General features: G+C 44.8%; 1 protein-coding gene across 1 annotated transcript in view; it reads left to right on the top strand.

Moving 5' to 3' along the window:
• The window catches only part of Ern1 (endoplasmic reticulum to nucleus signaling 1), a 90,633-nt gene that overhangs the window by 48,160 nt on the left and 17,727 nt on the right, over positions 1-24,746 (top strand). Inside the window, exons 3-10 of the mRNA XM_032912182.1 lie at positions 5,366-5,399; positions 7,029-7,101; positions 12,500-12,572; positions 14,646-14,768; positions 17,809-17,910; positions 19,006-19,267; positions 20,699-20,777; positions 21,803-21,968. Of these exons, the coding sequence (XP_032768073.1) occupies positions 5,366-5,399; positions 7,029-7,101; positions 12,500-12,572; positions 14,646-14,768; positions 17,809-17,910; positions 19,006-19,267; positions 20,699-20,777; positions 21,803-21,968 (912 nt within the window). The remainder of the gene's footprint in view (positions 1-5,365; positions 5,400-7,028; positions 7,102-12,499; positions 12,573-14,645; positions 14,769-17,808; positions 17,911-19,005; positions 19,268-20,698; positions 20,778-21,802; positions 21,969-24,746) is intronic.

The following is a 24,746-nucleotide window of genomic DNA, read 5'->3' on the forward strand; positions in this document are numbered from 1 at the left end:
GTTGATCAATATCTTGATTTTATAACTGTTGTTGAGAACCCACTTCACACAAATCTGTAGTACAAAATGACAGAAGTATATTTAGTGTCATTTCCGAAATGGTTGGGAATCTTTGCCTAACAGGGCAAAGTAATGATTTTTTTTTAAATGAAACTAATGTCAGTGACTCAAACACCAGTTTTTTAATATTTGTTTATTTACATTGAGATACGGTTTTTTGAGCCATTGCTGGCCTGGAACTTGCTATGTAAACAGTGTTGGCCTCAAACTCAAGGGATTCATGCCTGTGTCTGTTGCCCGATTTCTGGGATTAAAGATGTGTACCACTGAACCCGGCTCAAACATCAATTTTTAAGTCAAACAATAATTTAACTCAATACAATCTAAAGATAATAGTATTATGATACAGTCACAGCATGTAAGAAAGTAGGAAAATATTACTGCTTCTGTAATTAATTAAATTATGTAATCTATAATTAAAGCATGTCTCTCTTGTTATTGGTAGTGGGGCTTGTTGTTGTTAATTTGTTTGTTTGTTTGTTTGAGATACTCTCAAATAACCCAGGCTGCCTTAAAATTTACTTACCGTGCAGATGGAGATGACCTTTGAACTCCTCTCTCCACTGTACCACCTCCCAAATTTGGGTATTGTAGATATGCACTACCGTAGTTGACTTTAAACCCTTACTTTTCTATGAGAGCAGAAAACTTTGAACGTACAATGAGAATGTACAGTGTTATGTCGTTCGTAACATACAGGCTCTGATTTGAGCCACGGCATTTCAGGGAGTACTAACTGGTGCTGTGTGGCCTGATGGCAAGGTGCGAAGAATATTTGTATACTTAGGTCCAAGGCTGCAGTGAGGTTGTTCATGGGTGAAGGCTGCCAGAGACACCTCGGTGTTCAGAAAACTCTCACTGTTGAACGTTGACCCCCACGTTCAGTTATGCAGTCCCCTGTGTGTTTAAGAAGGTGGTGATGTCGTTTGTGTGTTTGTCTTTCTGTGTGTATATGCTTCTTGGGCTTTTTGTTTGCTTTGTTCTGTTCTGTTTGTTTTTTCTTCCTTCCTTTCTTCCTCTTTCTTTCCTTCTTTTGCATCCCTACCAGTTTCCCCTCCCTCCTCTCTTCCAGTCTTCTTCCTCCCAGTAGTCACTCCTTGTTTTCTCTTCAGGAGAGGACGGGCCTCCCATGGCACATCAAGTTGTAGCAAGACTATAGGCACCGCTGCTCCTATTAAGGCTAGGCAACCTAGGAGGAGGAAAGGGCCCCCAAAGTGGGCAGCTGAGTCAGAGACAGCCAGCCCCTGCTCCCACTGCTACAAGTCCCTCAAGAAGACCAGGCTGCACAGCTATAACCTATGTGCAGAGAGCCCAGGTCAGTCCCTGTGAGCCCCTGTGAGCACGGCTTAGTTGATTCTGTGGGGTTTCCTGTGGTGTCCTTTACCTGTCTGGCTCCTGTAATCCTTCCTCCCCAATTTGTCTTCTGAAAGGGGGTGGGGCTGAAGTTGGATGGGTGGGAAAATGGGGAGGACCTGGGAGGAGATGAAGGAGGAGAAAATCATGACAAGAATATATTATATGAAAAACTATTTTCAAAATAAGCAAAAAACAAATATAGTGTATTCAAGAAGGCAGTCTTGGGTGAAAGATGGAGGGAGTGATTTGGAGGGTGGAGGTGAGGTGCTGGGAGCACCTAGTGGAAGTGTCCAGTTGATTCTGAGAAAATAGCTCCTGTCCCCCGCCTTGTGCTTAGGGCCGGTTGTAGATGCCTCTCCAGATCTGCTGGGGAGAGGAACATTTTATACTTGTGCCCAATAAGCTCAGACTAGAAAGTATGGGCCTCTGCCTTCCCAGTGTTGTCTCCTGTTGACAAGGATTGGATTAGCACGTATGGTAGCAGTAAGTGTCACCTGAGCTGGCCCAGGATGCTAGACACTGGCAGGTGGAGTTTAATACAGCGTGGCTCCCTCCAGGGCCACAGCTAGCAGGTTGGTTTCTTCCCAAGGTAATCTTGGTTGGGAGAGACCCAGCATTGTGTTCAGTGGTATTTTCCCATAGCGTTACCCATAACCTCCCCTTTTCCTTGAGTTACACCAGTTATTATTATGATTTCTGTAAGTAAAACAGCTCAGTGAGGTTGGCATTTACTTACCCTTCTCTGGCTCCATATGGATGGACTGACCTACTTTAGAGGAGTGTTTGCTCACAGCCGTATTGTTGCCCAAGGTTTCTTCCTGTCTGAAGCTTGTAAGCGAGAATCTTGCCTGATGTAGTTCTCATTAGTAAATCAAAAAACACTTTCCCTGTTGATCTTTCGTCACATTTTCAAGTGATGTTTGTTTTTGTTTTTGTTGGGGGTCACAAAAATGTTTATCTTTAACCTTTATTAATGTACAAAATTCCAAGCATATATGCAGAAAATAGTGAAAAGACTCCTTGTCCCTGATTCTATTTCTAACATGTTACCAGCAGTGTGCCACTTCATACCAATCTGCCCCATACACAACTCTTTTCTGTATTATTTTCAAGCAAATCTTGGATTCCATCTCTTACCAGACAAGATCTCACTAGCCCAGGCTGGCCTTGAACTTTGAATTCCCCTGCCTCATGCTTACAAGTGCTAGAATTACACTCATGTATTACCATACCTGGCTACCAACTATTCTTTAAGAAGAAAAGTATCTGTAGAACAGGCCATCGCTATAGCTCAGAAGCTGAGTAGCACACTCGGCCTGCCTCTGTCAGAGGTGTCTTAGTAAATGAGTTTTCAACCTGGTCCACACCTTAGCGGAAACTTGTCTAGGTACCCTGTCATACTGCATATATAACAAGTGTAAAGGAAACCCCGTGACCACATCCCTAGAGTTTACCTTTACCTAAGACGAATGCAAGAATGTTCCTTCAGCACCGATGTTGTTGGCAGAGGGAACCTTCTGTTTTCTACTGATATTCTGTGTCTTAGGATGCAGGGTACATCTGAAGACCTAAGGCCTCAAAAAATCAAAGTGCCAGTAGATAGGCCATGAAAAGCTAGGGAAATCTGCCTCTGAAGTCCATGGAACTGAGCAGACATTGTACAGCAAAGATCGGGTTATGAGCAGGAATTCACACACTTTAACATCCATGTCTTATTTTTGTAATTGCTAGATTTGTAGCAGTACCTTCTCCCTCTGTTTTACCTGTGGCATCATTAAGTGACAAAGCAAGCCAAAAAGATGGCTTTTTACAGTGCCGTGCTTTCTTTGGAGTCTGACATTCTTGCTTTTGCTGGCTTGTGCGGCCTGCATGGCTTTGGGGCCGAGTTGGAGATTCTGGGCCCTAATTGCACCTTGCCTGCTCTATTTCAGTTGAGTGAGTGCCGTGTGCCTTTATTTCCTGTCTCTTGCATCAGTCTGTTTGTGAGAGTGGACTGAGAGGTGATTCATGGGAAAGATAAACATGTGCTGACTGACTGAAAGTTCACCCTGTTTCCTGCGTGTTCTTGGTTTAGTGAATTTGTTTGTTTGCTGCCTGCAAACCACATCTGGTGTGTGTCTCCATTGTAAGCAGTCAGCATGTGACGAGGCTTGAAAGACTACTTCACAGGAGAGTCCCAGGTGACAGGAAAATCAGACAGCTGTCTGTCACCATGAGCCTCCTGAGCCTCAAACTCTGCATACAAAATCTTGTTAACCTTCCCTCTCTTCTCTGGAGTGTGGGGCTTGGCTCTGGGCTGTGGGCATCAGTTGGCAGTGCTGCCTCACTACACGGTCTCTTCCTTGAGGTCTTCAGACGTGGCCGCCTGCTACTGCTACTCAGGTCCTCTCGCCACACTGTCCATCCCAGCCAATCAGCAGCCTCATCTTTGGTTATGCCCAGGAGAACCTCCGAAGAGTAATTCAGCCAGATTTTACTGCTATAAACATGGAATTACTGCTGTAAACAGAGAAGAAGGAAAAAAAAACATTTTTTTTTCTAATTGAAAAAGTAAAATCCAATCTTGTAGAAAATATGAGAAAAATAGAAAAAAGTGAAATTTGGTCATACTTTAAAAAGATCATTAATATGTAGTGTTTTTCTGTTGTACTGAAGGCTTTCTGTATTGTCACATTATAACCTATGTAAATGTGCCTTTTACCTGACTATATGACTACAGAAACAGAAAACTTAGGCTTATTAGCACTGGGCCTGGTGATGTACAACTTTAATCCCAGCACTCAGGAGGTAAAGGCAGCCATTTCTGAGAGTTTAAGGCCAACCAGAGCTAGTCAGACCTTGTCTCAAAACAGAATAAAAAAAACAACAAAAACAAAATTTTATTAGACTTTTTAGAGGCCTTAATTTTCTGCCAAACATAATTTACCCATATCAGAGAATACTTACTTCATTTATAATGCTATTGTGTGCGTCTTTGTACAAATCTCTTTGTACAATGTATTTTATACTATTTTAAGCTAGATTTTACAGAAATCCAATTAGTGATCACAGAGGATCAGTCCTTGAAGCCAGTAGGATAGCCATAAGCGGCTGCAAGGGCATTTACTATCCGGTTAGCATCAGTTATGAAGTGGGGCATTCCCAGTGGGCATATCTGCTCCATGCTAGGTGTCCCAACAACAAACGAATGATCCCTGTGGTGTGCACCGGAGAGAGGGCTCAGGGGTTAAGAATCCTGTTTGCTCTTCTGGAAGACCTGGCTTTAATACCCAACCTGCATACAGCAATTCACAAGCATCTGTAACCCCGTGCCAGGCTTCCAATGCCTTCTTCTGGTCTCTGCAGACTTTTTACGAACACGGCAGAGACATGCATGTGGGCAAAACACTCATGTATAATAAAAGTAAATATTTAAAACTTTTTGTTAAATTTATTTTATGTGTGAATGTTTTACCTGTGTATGAATATGCACCATATATGCTTGATGTCCTCAGAGAGCAGAAGGAGGGCATCAGATCCCCCGGAATTGGAGTTATGGATGGCTGTGAGCTGCCATGTGGGTGCTGGGAATCCAACCTGGGTCCTGTGCAGGAGCAACAACTGCTTTGAACCACCCAGCCTTCTCTCCAGCCCACTCTGTGTCCCTTAGAGTGTACTATGCACTTAGTAAGAACAGTAAGCACGTACCTACCTCTGTGCCTCTGTGTGCCCTCATGTATCTTACACAGTGCACATACCTCTGTGCCTCTGTGTGCCTCTGTGTGCCCTCATGTATCTTACACAGTGCACATACCTCTGTGCCTCTGTGTGCTTCTGAGTGCCCTCACGTATCTTACACAGTGCAGGTCAGCCTTAGTTGTTGGTAGAACTTGTAAGTCGGTCCTGGGAAACCTCCAGGGCCCTGACATTTAAGAGCCCTTCTGATGATACTTCTTGTTCTTTTGCACAGATCCAGTCCTGCAGGTCCCAACACACGTGGAAGAGTAAGTTTCCTTTTCTCCTTAGTATTTCCTTCTGACTTACCATCTTATCTAGTTGCTGGGCACAAATATATGCACAAGTTTAAAGTGTAACAAGAATTTTTGAGACATAAGAGATTTCCAGGTGGTATGATAGAAGCCTCTGCTCCTTGGGTGAGGAAGGAGACAGTTGTATTAAAAAGGTTTGATTGAAATGGAGCTTCTTGTTGTTTTTGTCTTCTGTTTTTCTTGAGACAAGATCTCACCATATAGCCCAGGCTGGCCTCAAAATCACAGCAATCTATCTGCCTTCCCAGTACTGTGGTTAACGGTGTGTGCCACTATGCCCAGCAACTTGAGACAGAACTAAGATTGCGTTTTGAACTAAACTTCTAAAGCCTGGATCTCTCTTTTTAAAATGTATTTACTTATTTAAATGTATTTTTTTGTTTGCTTGTTTTATGTGATGGTTGTTTTGCCTCTGTGCATATTTATGTATCGCATGTGTTGATCTCCTGGGATTGGAGTTAACAGACAGTTGTGAGTCACCATGTGGGTTCTGGGAATCGAACATGGATCTTCTAGAAGAGTAGACAGGTCTCAGCCTCTGAACCCCTCTCTCCATCCTCTGGATCTCTGTTGATTGTGTCACAGCACAGAAAGCAATGATGAAGGTAACCTGTTCTTAGGGTGTATGCATATTCAAGGGGATGTCACCGTAAGAGCCTGAAATGATGGACCAACACAAGTCGAGGAGAGATTAGGAAAAGGACTCCTCATTGGCACTAATTAGAGCTCCATCTTTATCACAGTCACCTGATACAAGATCAACCTCTCACTTTCTTGTGGGATCCTAGTGACGGAGGCCTTGATCTGTATTCCTAACATGTTCTCTGACGTCAGGCTCGAGTGTCTGCATTTATTGTTTTATTCAAGAAATGAATGTTTGTTGCAAATGACAAGTAGATACTGGGAACACTAATTAGACTCAGTGGATTGTTTTTTAAAAATTAGAAAGAGGGAGCTGAGATAGCTCGGCAGTTAGGAGCTCTTACTGCTTGCTCCTGCAGAGACTCGGATTCAGTTCCCAGCATGCACGTAGTAGCTCGCCGCCATCTGCATCCCCAGTTCCTGGAGATCCAGCAGGCCTGTGTGCAGTGCACATACATGGCAGGGCTGTGTGCAGTGCACATACATGGCAGGGGAGGTGTGGGGGCAGTTGGAAGGGAATGTGGCAAATGGATATGATCGAAACATATCACATATTTATGAAATTCTCCAAGAATAAATAAAACTTTGGATTTGGTCTGAGATGCATTCGACTGTTGCTGTTAAATATTATTTGTCGATGTCCAGGTACAGTGGACATGGAAGTTAAAAATAGATTTGCTAAGCCCTTTTCATTTATTTCATCATCCTTCACAGTATGTGACTTTTCTTTCTCAGGTTGCTTTCCTCCACTTAAGTGGAATGTGTGCCTCCATGGGGTATTTTAACTTTATGTGGCTGATGTGGAAAAAGCAGTGGGTCAAGTGGTCTTCCACATACTCACTCATTTGTCCCCCATGCCATGGCTCTGCATAATTTTGATCATTTTAGTCCTCTGTGTCCTGGGCTGTAGTTTATCATTGACATTTTTCATTTAATTTCTAGGCCTGCTTTCCTCCCAGACCCCAATGATGGCAGTCTGTACACACTTGGAGGCAAGAACAATGAAGGCCTGACGGTGAGGATATTTAACTCCTTATGAGTCCTGACCTGCTTCTCTGAGACCACCTAGGAGCTTTCTACAGATTGCTGGGAGCTCTGATTCAGATAGACTGGTAGAGGTCACTGCCTTTTTAGAGCTTCCTAAATTAGCTTTTTTTAAAAAATTTGTGTGTGTGTGTGTGTGTGTGTGTGTGTGTGTAGTATGTGTTTGCATATTCATGTTTATGAATGCATATGTGTATGTCACAGTACATATATAGAGTCAGAAGACAGCCTTAGATTTTAGCTCTTGTCTTCTACCTTAGTTGAGACAGACAGTTACTGTTTTTCCACTCTGTGTGCCAGGAGAGCTGAGCTACAGACTTCCAGTGATTCTCCCCCATCTGCCTCCCATCTCTCGTAGGACTGGTGGGGTTATAGACACTCAACCTATGTGTCTGGCATGTATGTGCACTTTGAGTGTTCGAACTCAGGGCCTCAATGCTTGCAGGGCAAGCACTCTTACCTGCCGGGGGGCTGTCTCTCCAGCCCCTAAATGAGCTTTTGATTGTATAGCCATAGTGCAGAATCCCAGACACATGCCAGCAGATGCTGCTGTCCCAGACAGTACCTGCTATGGAAAGTATAGGGGGCTCACACAGTGCCATGCTTACTCTAACTAGAGACCTTCAACTTGAGAGTAAGAAATGTATGAAATACTGTTTACTGGTTAACTGTTTACTGACTCTACTTAAAGACACTTCCTGCCAATTCTGCTAATTCAGGTTGGATCCCCAGGACCCAGGTGGCAGAAGGAGAGAACTGACTCCTCTAAGTTGTTCTCTGGCTTCCATACGTGTGCTGTGGCATGCATTCAGTCCCCCTCACAGCACACACAGATAAATAAATGTCATAAAAAATTTTTTTAAAAAAAGTCTCCACCCCTCTCACATTAGAGAGATATGCCTCTCTTTCAGGGAAAGCATGTGGTAGTCCACCACCATCTCCACTTGGGATTTTAGACCAGTGAGTCTCGAGTTTTGCCACATATTATAATAGCCTGAGGTATGCTTAAAAAAGAAATTACCAAGCCTATGGGGCTCAAGAGATGGCTCAGAGCACTGGTTATTCTTCCGCTTTCAGGGGACCTAGGTTCAGTTCCCATCACCAACACAGCAGCGCAACCATTTACAAATGGAACCCCAGTTCCAGGGCATCTGTTGCCTTTTTCTGCTTACCCCAGGGTCTGCATGCGTGTGATATACAAACATAAGTTGGCAGTTACTTGTACATATAAAAATAAATAAAACATTTTTTTAAAAGGCATGCTGAGCCTAGCCAGATTTCGGTGTGCATGTCTTCAGTGCCAGCACTTAGGAGGCAAAGGCAGTCTCCATGGTTTGAGGCTAGCCTGGTCTACCTGGAAAGTTCCTGGTCAGCTCAGACTATACAGTAAGACTAGGGCTATATAGTGAAAGCCCGTCTATACCTACAAGACGGCTGAACCCAGGCCTCATTCCTCTATTGATCTAAGTTATCAGCCTTTTTCATTTAAGTTCTCCAGAAAAGAAGATTTGTAAATGAACCCACATAGATGACCGCCTGGGTTGTGACAAAGACAACATTTTGGCAGGGGTACCTTTTTAATAATTAGTGTATCTCTTGGGAGGGGAATATGGCTCAGTAGAAAATGTTTGCCTTGTATGTACAGAGCTCTGGCTTTGCTCCCCAGCACAAGGGGGTGAACATACAAAGAGATCAGTGGGGTATCCAAGTAGAAATAAGATACCTTAAGTGTACATCCATGGGAATAAAAATCAGTTTCAAACAAATTGTGTATTTATTTATTAAGAAATGTGAGATGCAAGATAATAAGGTTTAGGAGTAAGTACTAGAACACTTCATGGTCTTAAATGTCGTTATGTTTTTTTATATTTTTATTATGTTTATTTGTATATGTGTATGCACATTCATACCTTTACAGTTTGTAAAGGTCAGAGGAGATGCACCATTATACCAGCCCATAATGATTTCTTAAATAGGATACTTTTGAATATACCAATCATAAATTTAAGTACAGAATCAAGAGCTTTTCTTCCTGTAGAGAGGAGGCCACAAAGTATTTGAGTCCACACATCCAACATTTGAAAAACAGAAACAAAATCCAAACATCTACATTCAAGAAACAAAAACAAATCCTACAGGGGCCAAGTCGAATCCCAACAACTACAGACACTCAGTGGGGGACTCATGTCTCTGATCCCAGCACCAAGGGGTGGAGACCTGAGGCTCAGAAGTTGGAAGGCCATCCTCGGCTACATAGGGAGTTTGAGAACGAATTGCATTACATGAGGTTTGTCTCAACCAACCAACCAAAAGAGCCCCTGTGCCATTAGGAAAAGACAGATGGTTGGGCATGGTGATGCACACATTTCTTCCCAAGTAGAGGCAGAGGCAGGCAGATCTCTGTGAGTTTGAAGCCAACCTAGTGGGTCTATATAGTGGGGTTGAAGACCAGCCAGGGCTAGAAAGTGAGACCCTGTCTTAAAGCCTCCCAAACCCTCCAAAAACAAAAAACAAAACAGCCAATAGAAAGGTAGCAAAGTGTATTCTAATGCTGAATAAATGCACGAAGAGGTGTCATTAGGGAAATACAAACTGAAGTCGTGAGGCCACTTCTACCCCGTGTAGGTGTGAAGACTGGAATATCTACCAGAACAAAGGGGAACCTCATGTTTGTGGAGATGCCAATAGCCAGGACTCTGTCCATGGGGAGATGCAGGCAGTAAACTGGCTCAACAGCAGCACGTGTGACAGAACCTACCGTACGCATGCTTATTTTGCATCCTACTTTTAATAAGTGTTCAATCTCCCAGCAGAGGTAGTGGAAGAGAAAAGTTATTAGGATGTGGGGGAAGTGGACCTGTTCAGCAATAGTTCTTTGGGGACGAGCTTGATCTTCGGCAGCAGTTCAGTCCCATAGCAAACACTGAATACAACTGAGCAGCTGAAGACCAGTCCTAGGCAGGCAGACACCACACATGAACCAGCAGCTGTGGTTCAGTCCTGAAGAAATCTTCAATGGCAGCTTCACCACAGGTAGAGTTCAACAACTCTATGTAAGGCAAACTAATACGTGAATGTCGTTAGTGAAGAACAGTGAGGCAGAGCAAACCAAACCAAGGCTCAGTGCTCCTCCCCCACTGTCTGTGGCATTACATTTATACTCCTTCCTCACAGGTCCTTTTATGTGCTTGATATATCACAACATCCTTTCACCTGTGTCTGCTTCAGGAAAACAGTCTTTCCCACCTCTGCTCCAAGAAAACATCCTGTGTGCCCCAGCAAACCATCACTTGACATAACTGACTTTCCAAAGAAACTACAAGGTTCCACTTCAACCTACAACCAAGTAACACCCCCCCCGGCATGTGCCCAAGGAAAACATGACAGCCGGGCTATGGTGGTACATGCCTTTAATCCCAGTAGAGGCAATCTAAGTTTGAGGCCAGCCTGGTCTACCAGAGAAACCCTGTCTCAAAAAACAAACAAACAAACAAAAAAACCCATGACAGACAGAATAGGTTACATACTAAAGGCTTCATTTTATAAATCTCAAAAGCTGAAAAAACTACATTTTGTTGGTTTTAGAGTAAAGCCAGATAATAGTTTCCCCTGAGAGTTGATAGCAACAAGAGGGCGCAGAGGGAGTTTCCAAAGAGCCTGAAGTGCTGTCTGTCTGAGGATGTTAGTGACAGATATGTTTATTTGGTGCAAATTACTGAGCTCTGCTTACGAGTCCCATTCTGCTTGTATGTTATGCTTCACCCGGAAGTTTGAAAAGCCTCCATGTGGTTCTGAGGTGCAGCCAAGGATGGAAACCTTGGGTCTAGACTCTGCAGTGTATTGTGGGCTCCCAGATGGGTATTTTAAAATTAGGTTTCGAACACCTGGGGCTGATGCAGGCAAGGGCAAGCCTGGGGGTGGAGCTGCATTTTACCCTTTTCATGTCTTTGCGTTGGTTTCTCTCCACAACACATGGAACACATCTGTGTTTTAAGCATTCTGCTTGCTAAAAGTAGTGTGGACTGATTGGTATACGTCATTTCTTTTGACCTTTTTCTTAGTTCATGGGTGTTGCCCCCACTTTAGAGGTAGAGAAAAGACAAGTCAAGGATGGACCAAGACCAAATTCCAGGATTGGTGTTTGGACTTAAAGAGGTGTGATTTCCCACAGGTGCTCTCAGAGCCGTGGCAGTGCCTGTCTTGGAGCATAAGACTTCAGAGTGCTGGGCTGACAAGGACTTTCTGATTCCAGAAACATCTGCAAGCTCTAGGCATTGCTGCTACCTTTTGCTGGCATTTTCCTTTTTCTAAGGTTTAGTTTGAATGTTGGAATGATAGGGAAATGCAGATAGTTAATGAACGGAACTGTAGGTAGTAATTAACACTACCAAGAAATCTTCTCTTGCTTGGAGAAAAGGTGACCGTGCAGTAGAAGCTACCAGCAGGTATCTGCATGGTTTCAGGGCCCATTCCAAAAATAAAGTTCACCAAAACAAGCAGTGGCCAGAAGGGGCATCAAAAGGTCAGCAGTTTATGATGAAATGTGTTGAAACGTTAGGCGTTCTTAAGAGTTTCTTTTCCTGGCGCCTACCATAACTTCCTTTTTATAACCCATGGGCTGTGTTTTCAATAGAGAATTACTTACTGAAAAAAAACACTAAAATTCAGACCCTTTTTTTGCCCACACAACCATGGCTTCTCCTTCCCTTGAAACTTGGACTTATTTCTAAGTTGCTTCTTTTCAGCATTAATGCCGGGGTAAAGGCATCGTCATTCTACCTAACCTGGCTATCTTTGGGTCAGTTTTTGAAGAAAGGAGATTTCTTTTTCCCTTAAAATATCCAAGACTGCCCCCAGGCATGATGGTGCACGCCTTAAATCCCAGCACTTGGAAGGCAGAGGCAGATGGAGATGGATCTCTGTGAGTTTGAGGCCAGCCTGGTCTACAGAGCAAGTTCCAGGATAGCCATGGTTATTACACAGAGAAACGCTGTCTCAATTTAAAAAGAAAAGAAGCCAAGACTCTCCATATTTGTGTGGTCTTCTCAGGAAAGGTTTATGGCACCCTCAGGGAACACCTGGACAGGAGACCTGAGGAGCCTGTGCATCCTGTGTCAAATAAAGGAGTTGGTGTTCAGAGTTCAGGGTGGAGGGACCCAGAGGCCGTTGGAAGTCGATGTGGAAGCCCAGGACCTCCTTCTTAGGTTCCAAGTAGAAACTCCCATCTGCGATGTGCTTCTCTGTTTTTAGAAGAACTGGGTAATAGGAACAGCGTGTGGTAAAATTACAGTCATTTCAGAAGACTTAGTTAAATTACTTTTTCTGTTTCTCTCTCTCTCTCTCTCTCTCTCTTTTTTTTTTTTTTAAAGAAACTTCCCTTTACCATCCCGGAATTGGTTCAGGCATCCCCATGCCGAAGTTCAGATGGAATTCTCTACATGGGTAAGAGTTCCTGTTTTCAGCACCAAAAATGTGGTTCTTTTTGAAAGCGAATCCTGCATTCTGGGAGAGTTTTGGGTGAGAGTAGGCTGTTGTCGCCTTCTTTAAAATCTTTCTGAGTAAAGTCTTTTTCGCCTCAGTTGTGCTTTGGTTGCTCACATCAACATCCTATGGCCAATTAAGAAAGATCTCGCCCCCTCTAAGGAAAAATTGACACTATTAATATGGTTACTCAGTTAACAAGCTGTTAGCCGCTGGGTTGGCCTACTGCTGTTATTTCATGATTGCAACATACCTAGCTGCAAATGGGTAAGATTTAAAGTGAGTACAAGTCCGAGCCAAGGAAGGGAAGCCAGGCCCTGCCTATTAATTATAGGGCTTTCTGAGTATTTCCTGCTATCAGAATATTTGGTAGCAGCAGCACTTAGCAGCCTGCATTTATAAAGCTGCCTTCATACCTGTGGGGTCACAGCTTCCAAAGCACCAGCTCACCTGCTTTTCTTCAGCAGTTAGGATCCTCAACAAGCTGCCAAAATGTCAATAAAAATGCATTCGGAGCACAAAGAGCTGTATTTATCTTGAAATCCTAGTAGCAGTAATAGCTGTGTTTGTATAGCAGCTTTCTTCTTGAGGAACTGAAAGTGCACATCGCCTATTCCTGCTTCAGGGTCTCTTGCACGTTCCCAAGTCTCAACTGCAGGCTGGTTTTTAAGTTTTTTTCCAGGGACACCAGTGCTCCTGCTTCTTGCATGGCCTTTAAGAATGAGGAACTCCCAGCCCAGGGAGTTAAAGGAAATGACTAGCAAACCTCCCCTCCTCTGGACCATGCCCTGGGCCTATGTGACTCTCTTTTGACTGGCTCCAGGCTAGTCTTCCAGCTTTTGCCAGCAATCCATCATCGGTGGTCAGAGGATGTTGTTTCCGCCATCTTTGTGCCACGTCTTAGGTGATTTCACTGAGTATATTTATGAGCGTTTAGTTATTCAGTCCATCCACTGGGGCTGAGGGTAGATTATACAAACTGCATTGGTCCTTGAAGTAACCAGATGTATGGTCATAGTTCTTGGGTATAATTTACTCTCTATTTTCAGACCTATGAAGACTTTATTTTTGAGCTGCTGAGAACAGTTAGAATCCGCAAACAAGTTGTGCATGTGTGGACTCTGGTGTGTTATGTCTGTTACAGCTAAGTATAGCTTTAACAAATTCTGGTGCCCTGTGACCTTCTCGGGCTTCTCTCTATTCTGCTTCCTTGGAATTTGAATGTAGGAAATAATATTAAAGTAGGAAGGTATAAATGACCAGAGGTGTGGCTTAAGGAACGGAAGTGCACACGTTACAGTGGCTGTTGGCCTTCAAACCAAGATGCCCATGTCTGTGCCACAGATACGCATGCTGTATGTTTTCCTGACAGTGTTTGTGTGGCTATGCTGTCTGCCTGTTCATATTTAATCAGCTGACCAAGGCAATTGGTACAACCTGTGACCTGAGAATAGTTTACTGGCTAGAGACAAAGGTTGAGATAACTTTAGCCTCATTAGCATCAGGTTACAGCAACTCTGCTGACCAGTCACAGGTACTAGCTAATTATAGTTTCGTGCAGCTTCACATGTGGGCTAATTGGTAGGGATGATGAAGAATATGAATCATAGTTACCAGGAGGTGAGCCCCTAGGTGTGTGTGCTAGTGTTTATAAAGATCCTCATTCGTGGGAAAAGGACAGGCAAGAGTTTTCATATTTACAGTAGTTACTCAAAGCAATGAAATCCAACTTGAAAGTTAAGAGTATAGTATGAACATTTTTCTTACTATAAGGTTTAGAGAAATTTTTATGTCAGCTTTAGGTTATTAAATTAGTGTAATAAGAGTCAGTGGCCCAAGGAGTTATTATGTTGATATTACCATTTACTTTGTCACTTCCAGAGCACCAGAGAAGCGTCTCCCACATCCTAGGGATTTCAGGTCTGCCTCCCAGCACGGAGAGGCTCTTGACTGGCTGGAAGTGCCGCCTTGGCAGTGCCATTTATTTCCGTTTGTGGTGGATGTTAACAGTGAATCTGTCCACTACCATTCCAGGTAAGAAGCAGGACATTTGGTATGTCATCGACCTCCTGACTGGCGAGAAGCAGCAGACTTTGTCATCAGCCTTCGCAGACAGTCTGTGCCCGTCAACTTCCCTTCTGTATCTTGGACGGACAGGTAAGAAATAAACCTTTGTCGTGCAGCCTTCCTGTTCCAGAGTGAGTGTCCAAAGCTCCTGCACTGGCCTGGCCTAGATTTGTTCTTCACAAAGTGGCCAGAGTTGCACTCCCCAAGCAGCCAGAGTTCTCAGACCCTTACACCCCAGGGAATGTGTCCAGATGACCCTGTTGTGACCCAGCTGCTGCATTGCCCTTCTCAAAATGTTTTCAAGTGGGTGCACTGCCTACAGCTCTCTAAACAGCAGTGCTATTTTTAAAGACTCACAGTGGAGTGGCTCTCTCCACCAGGTATGCCTGGGTTTGCCTCTCTGGCAAGTAAATGTCCTTTCTCCTTTCACAGCTCTGCTCAAAAGTTCTCTCCCCTTGAAGCTGTTTGTCTGGCTGCAAGCTCCCACCTTGTCTAGGAACACTCCATTTTAACTCTCCTGTGCTGGGGACACATGGATTTATATATATATATATATATATATATATATATATATATATATATATATTCAATCTGAAAGTTGACAGGCCTGTTATAGCAGCCATCCTCTCCTATAAAAACCCAGGATCCCGGTCCCCAGCTCCGAAAAAAAGAACCAAAAAAAAAAAAAAAAAAACCCAGGATCCTCATTTCCAACTGTTAGAACTACTTAAGATGTCTTCCTTTTTCCATCAAGTAAAGCTGTAGAGTGATTCCTATCTTCTTCACACAGGGATAAAAACTGCATGGGTCTCTGGTAGAATTGGGGTATTGGAGGGAATCTGGACATGCTCTGGCTTTGGTGGGAATGTGGGTACTTAGTCCATTAAAGCCATTGTTCCATTATCTAGTGTCGTAATAAGCTGCCTAACCTAGTTGCTTAAAGTAACGGCCATTTTGTTGTCCTGATGCTTAGACTAAGGAATTCAGGGGGACTCTTCTCTACTTTTCATGCTGAGATGAATCATCTGGGATCCCGGTTCAGCTCCATGTAAACTTGTGGATAGCCTGTACTTTCTGACATGGCTACTTCTTGGGCAAAAGTGGCTACTAGACTGCCTCACATAGCTTTCTCTGCTTCAGTCATTTGATCAAAGCAGGCCCAGAGCCAAGGGTGAAGACAAAGGCACAACCCCTTGATAGAAGAAGTGACAATGGCCCTGCTCAGTTATTCCTCCCTAGTCTGTCCTCTGGCTACAGTAGTGCGGCTTTCCCAATGCAGAACCCGTTCACTTCCTCCCAAGATCCCTAAAACCCAGTCAGAACCCAGTGTCTTGGCATCTGTGTCAGGCGTGATGGTAGATGAGGATCCTCCCATTGGAGACTGAATTAAAGAGACAAGTTGTCACTGAATGTGGTGGTGTACACCTGCAGTCCCAACACATGGGACCAGGAATGCAGTGTAGCCTCGGCTGCATGTGAGTCGAGGCCAGCCTGGGCTGTAGGAAACCGGATCCTACTGAACAGACGAGAGGGATGGGGAGGAGGGTTTTCCTCATGTGCCTTTTTCCCTTCTTCAGCTTGGTCTACAGTGAGACAAGGTGGCTGTAATAAACGTTCTTGTTCAAAGGGGAAGGACAAAGGGTAAAGGGTTATATATATAATTTTAAGAGAAAGACGGGCTGGAGAGATGACTTAATGATTAAGAGCACTGGTTGCTCTATTAGAGGACCTGGGCTCAATCCTCAGCATCAAAATGGCAGCTTACAACTGTCTCTAACTCCAGTTCCAGGGATCTGACACCAATGCATGTGAAATAAAATTAAATGAACTATAAAACAAGAAAGAAAAGAGAAAAGGAAAAGCAGCTAGTTTTGTAGCTTTCTCAATCTGTTCCTTGTTAAGAGTAGGAAACTGGACCCCACCCCTGTTTACTATCTGATTGTTGTACTAATATTGCTCCTTTAAAACTTGGTGAGCTTCTCATGTGCCAAATTATAGTCAGTCTATTAGATAAAGGCCATACCACAAATGTCCACTGGAGAGTGCCATGAGCCAGCGTTCTCATGACTCTGGCTAGAGGGCCTCCAAAGTATTGTCCTAAGTCTTCCTGCAGTCTCTAAGAAGGATAGTATTGACTCTCCTGAGTTTGATTTAACCTTAACCTTGACCCGGAACTTTTCCCCCTGCTGGTAACTCTGGACTTCCTTAGCTAGAGAGTCCATTCTGAGTTCTATTTCCTCTGTATCCTGCTTGAAACTAGCACAGCTTCTTCCTGAACTCATCGTCTTGTAGCACGTCCCACACAGCTCAGAAAACCTTTAGCACTTTCTGCCTATGCCTCGTCTCACCAGCTAGATTACCGAGTCCAGCAGGCACCTTTCCTGTCTTTTCCAAGTGACTGCCTAACTAATGTGACTACTCTATAAACTCCTAACTGGACTGCCCCTTTCAGCCTCCCACAGGGCCTTCCTCGCTGGTCCTTTCAAGTCTCCAAGTCTCCTGTCACCTTCCCATCTTCTGCCACCTGCTCCCAAAGTCAAGCCACCCGTTTTAGGTTTTTGTTACAGTACCATTCCACTTCTAGGTTTCTAGGTATCCATTTCTTTTCTTTTCCTTTCCTTTTCTTCTTTCTGTTTTTTTGTTTGTTTGTTTGTTTGTTTGTTTGTTTGTTTTTTGAGGGGTGGAGGTGAGGGTCAGGGTTTCTCTGTGTAGCCCTGGCTGGAATTCACTCTACAGACCAGGCTGGCCTTGAATTGACCAAGATCCACCTGCCTCTCCCTCCTGAGTTCTGGGATTAAAGGCATGTGCCACCACTGCCCAACTTAGGAACCCATTTATAATAATATTACCTATGTCTTACTGTGTAATAAAGAACCCTGAAACTTAGTGGCTAAAAACAGCAATTGCATGGCTAATGATTCTATGAACTGTGCATTTCAGAGCAGAGCGAGGGTGGCTTGTCTCTTGTCAGGTTCGCTCTTCTGTCTGAACTTCAGTCCTCTACCTGGTCTTGGCCTTTCTGCGTGACAGCTTTGACATACTTTAGTGAAAATGTTCTTGTTGTAACTATACAGCACCTCAGGAGGTTTCACAGCCCCGCTGTGGTAACCGACTAATCTGTATTCTCCAGAATACACCATCACCATGTATGACACCAAGACCCGGGAGCTCCGCTGGAATGCCACCTATTTTGACTATGCAGCCTCACTTCCCGAGGATGACGTGGACTACAGTAAGTGTGCCTGGTGAAAGCACGCACCTTCCACATAGAGAAATGGTCGCTCCAGAAAGCAGGATTGTTTTTAAAGTAACCTCATTTATCACCGAGCTCTGGATTGTTCATGGGCTCATGATGATGGCTTTAGCCAGAGAGAAGAAAGGCACACATTGTGACCTTATGTATCACAGAAGGAGTGTACTGCCAGCACATGAGCAATATAGTTAGACACTGGCATGTGGCACCAGTACCTCCAGTAAGAAGGCCACTCTAGGGAGCTGAAGAGATGGCTCAGAGCACTCGTTGCTTTTGCAGAGGACCCAGGTTCAGTTCCTAGCTTATGATGGATCACTACTGCCTAGAACTCATCCCAGGAGATCAAAGTCCTTCTAGCCTCTGTGGACACCAGACTTGCAAGTGGTGCACATAAATACATGGTACAAATAAATATGTGGTGCACACAAATACACACATGCAGGTACTTACTTGTATTCATAAAATAAATGAGTCTAAAACTCCTTTTAGGTCTACATAGTGAGTTCCAGGGCAGCCAGAGCTACATAGAAACTGTCTCAAACAACGACAACGATCTTGCTTGCCTAGCAGCTTAAGTCCTTGGGTCCGATCCCTAGCCCACAGTAAGAAAGGCAGTCCACACTTAATGTTCATACTCTGATAACTCCTAGCTGTCACATTCTGCAGCTCAGATGATACCTGTGCAACCTGCTATCTTGACACTAGCTTCTGACGTCTGACTGTTCTTTCTGGCTCAGGACCTCACACACTGTCCGAACGCCCAGGTTTTCATTGATAGCTATAAAATGTCAGCGTCATCAGCACGTGCATTGGCTCCTTTCCCCTCAACATTTACTATCATTTATTGATAGAGTGGTTTTTAAAAAAGCCAGGGTGGTGGGAAAAGAAGCCTATTTTACATTTATAAGCCAGGCATTTCTCACTTGACACTGAAGAGTTCATTGGAAATCAGAGAACTCCTTGTGACCTGGGAATATTTTAGAAGTCTCCACTTTGATGAAATGACTGCAGCTTACCAAGAGAACAGACGTCATGGTTGCAGGATGTGGTTGACATGCTTTGTTTGTTCTTTAGAGATGTCCCACTTTGTGTCCAATGGCGATGGACTGGTGGTAACTGTGGACAGTGAATCTGGGGATGTCTTGTGGATCCAAAACTATGCCTCTCCTGTGGTGGCCTTCTACATCTGGCAGCGGGAGGGCCTGAGAAAGGTGGTGCACATCAACGTTGCTGTGGAGACCCTACGCTATTTGACCTTCATGTCTGGGGAAGTGGGGCGCATCACCAAGTGGAAGTATCCATTCCCCAAGGAGACAGAGGCCAAGAGCAAACTGACGTGAGTTGGAGAAGTTGGGACAGATGAGGACAGGGCAGGCAGCAAAGGTCAACCTGGCATTTTGGGACTGCTGCAGTGCAGCGTACCCTATGTGGGGAAGTCAGGAGGCCATGTAGAACTAAAGAGCCGATGACTGGTTCTGAGCCGGAGGGGTGGTGGTAGCGCACATCTTTAATCCCAGTAGAAGTAGACAGAGGCAGGTAACCTCAATGTAGGCCATGTGGTACCCCTTTGTACTTCAGACTATCTCTATGACTATCTCTCTCCCTCTCTCCTTCTGTATTATGTTTATGGGGATGAAGAGAAAGCCCCACCATGTAACCCAGGCTGGCCTCTGCTTCCTAAGTGATGGGATCAGGTGTCTACCTCCTGGACTTGCTGACATTGACTATAAAATATGAGGGGAGACTATAGTACACGGCTGTATATTTTAAATCTTTATTACACGCCATGCTCATTTTAAAAATCAGAAAAAAAAAGTATCACAGTGTATGTGACCAAAACTCAGCAGGTTGTACTCCTCACCTCTTCCTATTATTAAAAGCCCATCAGTCACTCAACAGGCTAGACCTCTCTTCCTACGCCATAGGTTTGTGAAGTTGAAATATAATCATATATGTGAAAGTGTTGTCTACAGTGAAACGCCATTTAAGTGGAAGGTATTTGTAGAGAGCAGTTTGGATAATTCCATGGCTGACTGATCCAAGACTCCTGCAGTAGTAATTAGACAGGCCTGTAGGCACAGCTCCCACTGTTTTCATGCTGTACCAGATCGCTCTCCGATATCTGGGGTAGGAGCAGATCACCAGGAAATATCACGCAGTTGCACTGGAATTTCTTCCCCCCCACACCTTTTTTCTTTTTGTTTTGTTTGTTTTCTTTATTTGAGCAGGGTCTTGTGAGCCTAGGCTTGCCCCAAATATGCTGTGTGTCCTGGGATTACAGGTGTGCACTACCCTCCTGGTTTATGTATCTTGTACATTCCTTTTGCTCTCAGCATCTGGAATGGAGCAGTTCCCTGTTCTTCTGCGGAACCCTTGAAGTCCTCAAAAGCCCACGGCAGCATGGTGATGCCAAGTGTGGTGGCTCGGTCACCTGAGGACTGGTGCAGGTGCTGAGTACTCGGTCCCCTGCTAGTCATCAATCCAGCCCTTTCCTCAGGCTGCACTGGACTCAGTCTAGTCCAGTCCTGGCATTTGGAGGCAAGGAAAAGAGGCTCTCTGTTCTGTAGGTGACAGGTAGAGCTGGGGCCTGAAGTCCTACTGCCCTGTCACTCTACAGTACCCCTGCCACCTTGATGGTTTCCTTGTAGGAATTGCTTGGTTCATATGTGACCAGTGATACTTGAGTCTATGGTTCTGATATCATAAAAGCCACAGTTTATGGTTTGACCATAAAATGACTTAAGAATGTGTTTCTGTTTTCCCTCAGGCCCACTCTGTATGTGGGGAAGTACTCCACCAGCCTCTATGCCTCGCCCTCGATGGTGCATGAGGGGGTCGCTGTTGTGGTGAGTCAACTGCGGGACCCAAAGATGCAGTCTCTTGACTGCTTTTGTTCCTTTTTTAGCAAAAAGTGACATTGAGTCTTATGTAAACATCTGGTTAAGAAGGGAAACGCAGAGCTGAATGAATCATGGGCAGCTTCTACCAATCCACATCCTACGTTAAAGCAGATGCTGACAGAAGTAGCATCCTGAAGCCAGGAAGCACTCGCTCCCCATGGCTCTGTGTTCAGATCTAACCTTCAGGCTTTCTTCGAGCTAGTCCCACCATGCCTAGCTACCACTCTGCTAGTTTTGAGGGGTTGCATGGTTCAGACAAGCATCGTGTTTTCCACGATCACCCAGACTTCCCTATTTTTTTTCTGGTTGCTGGTCTCTCACTTCCTTTCCCCTGCTCAAACCCTTTTTGAGTGCCCCACGCCTCCTCAGGCTTCTCCAGCCTGCTTCGAGCATCCTCACCGAGAGACTTGGACATTGTACTCCTGACGTGCTACTCCCTGGGCAGGTTGTCCTGTCTGCCTGGTGAGTGGGTCGGCTGCATAGCCGTGAGGCCACTCGTGACTCTGTTAACTCACCGGTGTCTGTGGTTTATTCCACACCGTCAATTGCATTGTCTGTGACCGTACAGATTCTTACATCGTTTCGTAGATTTCTAATAGTAGCTTCTTGGAGTTTTATAATGCATGATCTTCCTGGTTCTCAATACCAAACAGAAAAAATCTGACATGGCAGGACCAGACATGATAGTTGATGCCTGTAATCCCAGCATTTGTGAGATGGAAACAGGAGAATCTGGAGTTCAAGAACAGCCTGGGCTGCTCGAGTTCTGTCTTTAACAAAAGATCTGAAAAGATGTCAGTAGAGCTTCCTTGCCTGGTCCCAGGGTCTTTGTGTCATGCTTTAATGGTTGATGATTGTTGAACTGCGTAAGCCACAACTGTCCCTTTAGGGAACAGTGGTTGAGAGGATGTGCTGCAGGACCTAGGGAAACTCCTGCCAGCCCTCCAGCTCACCGTATCCCTTCCCCACAGCCTCGAGGCAGCACTCTTCCTTTGCTCGAAGGACCCCAGACAGATGGTGTCACCATTGGAGACAAAGGAGAATGTGTGATCACTCCCAGCACAGACCTCAAGTTTGACCCTGGACTCAAAGGCAAGAGCAAGCTGAACTACCTGAGGAATTACTGGCTTCTCATAGGTAAGAGCGGCTTCTTGCTGGGTGGTAACATGCTGCCCCCTGGTGGGCAAAAGGCAGCCCTGTTGGTTTACTGATGCTCTTCATTCTGAATGCACTGTGTGCTCCGTCCATTTCAAGATGTTTAGGCCTGGGAATATTATTATTTCCAAGGAGTTCCAGAGTTCCAGGCTACTTAATCAGGTCTCAAAAAAACCAGTTTCTCTCCAAGATTGAAGCACTTGATGTAGATTTCAGGCAAAGTCTGCTCCCTGTCTCTCACAGTGACCATGTGAGGTGGGTGCCCTTGTCATTTCCACTGTATAACTAAGAATACTGTCATTTGAATAGGAATGAGTGGGGATAAGAGGCTGGACAGGACAAGTTTAAGACTCATGATGATTGACAGTTGTGAAAGAAAGGCAAAATACTTATGCCATCTGAGGAGAAACTAGACCCAACAGCCGTGAAGAGTCTGAGCTGTTCTTGGGCCATCACAGAATGGCTCTGGGGAGTTTCTTTTTCTCAGTGTAAATTTTTGGTTTGTTTCATATTGTTGCGAGGTTACTCAGGCTACCCTCAACTATGCAGGCTGTGCTTCCCCAGTGCTTGGCTAATAGGTGTGCACTACCATGCTTAACTCCTTTGCTCCCTCCCGTAATATTGTCCCTTTGCTGAGGCGGGACCAGGGCCTTAGGCATGCTGAGCAGGCTTGACTCTGGGCTGCACCCTGGCCCTTACCTTTTCTCTTCTTCCCATCACTGCTGCCATCACTGTCCATGACCCTGGGGTTGACCTAAAGGCCTGGCTACAAAGCTAAGAGGTTGAGATGACACCCCCAAGGCGCTGAGCATTGCAAACAAAGGCAGAAGTGGGGGTGATGGTGTCCCTGGCAAGTGTCCTAAGTAACTAGAGCAGGATGGGATTTTCTTAAACCAGATCTTCCCTTCCCGTGCCCCCACCTCCTTCCAACAACACACACCAACTCTGATGATCTAGCCTAAACATGAGAGAGGGAGTAAGTAGCAGCAGGCTAGAGTAGATGTGGGTGACTAAGAGTGTGGGCCCAGGAAGCAGCAGGAACTGCCAAGCAGTGGGTCTGGACCAGAATATGAGTACCTAGGAGCTGCAGGGGAAACTGGTTGTGCTTGAGCTCTGGTCATCCATTTGCAGGTCATCTAAAAGACCCTGTTCTTTGTGCCTTTTAATTCTTTATAGCTGTGTGCGTATCAAATATAAGCAAAGAAAATAATACAAGAACTCTTTTCTTCTCAGAAATAAGTAGTTTGAGAAAGTACCTGTGACTGGATCCATGCTGGTGGGAAGGGAGAGCTAATTGAGCAGAGCTCATTAAAATTACAAGGCTACTCGGTTTATGTACCTATTAAGGGCCCATAAACTGCCTGGCAGTGGTTAGGAAGTAGCACAAAGGAAGTGTGTATGAAAGAACTAAAAATGAACAAGGGGAGTCTCCATGGCAGAATATAAGATCCCTTTAAAATCTCTATAAATCGTCAGAGTAAGACAACTAGGAAGTCTAACAAACTTCTAAGAGAGAGCTGAGTAAGGCCCTCACAGTTCTCAGGTCCCCTGTGAGGGACTCTGTAGCTGGTCAGCTTAAAATAGGTCAGTGGGAGTACACAACAGCCTCTCATAGACAGCGCCACGGGTTATACCTGCTAATGTCAAGTATGGCCGTTGGGTCCTGTGGAAGACTGCAAATAGTCTATCCCACATTCACCTTGAACATAAAATGGATCTAATTTCATCTAAAGGTGTGGTCTGTTGTTCTGTGTCTCACCCCCAGCAGTGACCCTGACCTGGTGTTCATCATCCCCTAGCACTTTGTCAAATAGGCCTGAACTGCCATTGGCAACCCAATACAGAAAGCTGGTCCTGTACCTTTTGCTTCAGAGTCTGGACCCGTTTGCCTAAGGACAGATAATTCACAAAGATTGGGCACGGTTTATATAAAAATGTGTAAGAACCTCGGGATGGGCCTGCAGAGATAGGTTCGAGTGCACAGTGGGCTATTACTGAACGGCCTTCTTCAGCGGGAGCCTGTTTATAAGGAGTCTCAGTGGCTTCTCCAGCAGTCTATCAGTAGGAGGCCACAGCCGTGTAGGACTCTCAACAGTAGGACATCAGGGGATGAGGTAGACAGGGTAGCCTCTGGAAGGACAGCTTCATTTCTCGTGGCCGTTGATAGTTTTTGTTGGCTGGCCTTGGTAATCCATGGTTACCCACATTCAGGTACCACGTCTGACGCAGAATTCTGACATAGGCAGCCACATGTGAGAAAACCCTTTTGTAGAACAAAGCATGCCTTAGCAGGCCATGGTATGCATGAGAAAATCTGTGATGATTCAAAACAAAAGTAGGTTTCCCTGAAGGAACCATGTCATACTGTAGGTGACAAAAACCTGAAAAGATTGAGGTTAGATGAGGGCAGATGAGAGATCAAAGAGGGACTTTCCAGATCAAGAAGTGCAAGCTCTGGCTCGTTCCTGCAGGCTTTGCCTTGGTACACATGGCACACAGTCTCCAGTAGTACTGGAGAGGTCACGGAGTGAGCACTGAGGAAATGGTGATGTACTTACTGTGACAGGATATGTATGAACCATGTAAAAAGCCAGGCATGATGCACACCTTTAATCCCAGCACTCGGGAAGCAGGGGCAGGTAGATCTCTGAGTTGAGGCCAGTCTGGTCTACAAGAGAGTTCCAAGAACTGAGTTCCAGCTACTCAGAGAAACCCGTCATCAAAAACAAAATGAAGGGCTGGAGAGATGGCTCAGCGGTT

Source organism: Rattus rattus, chromosome 9, assembly GCF_011064425.1.
Source record: "Rattus rattus isolate New Zealand chromosome 9, Rrattus_CSIRO_v1, whole genome shotgun sequence".
Taxonomy (NCBI): Eukaryota; Metazoa; Chordata; class Mammalia; order Rodentia; family Muridae; genus Rattus; species Rattus rattus.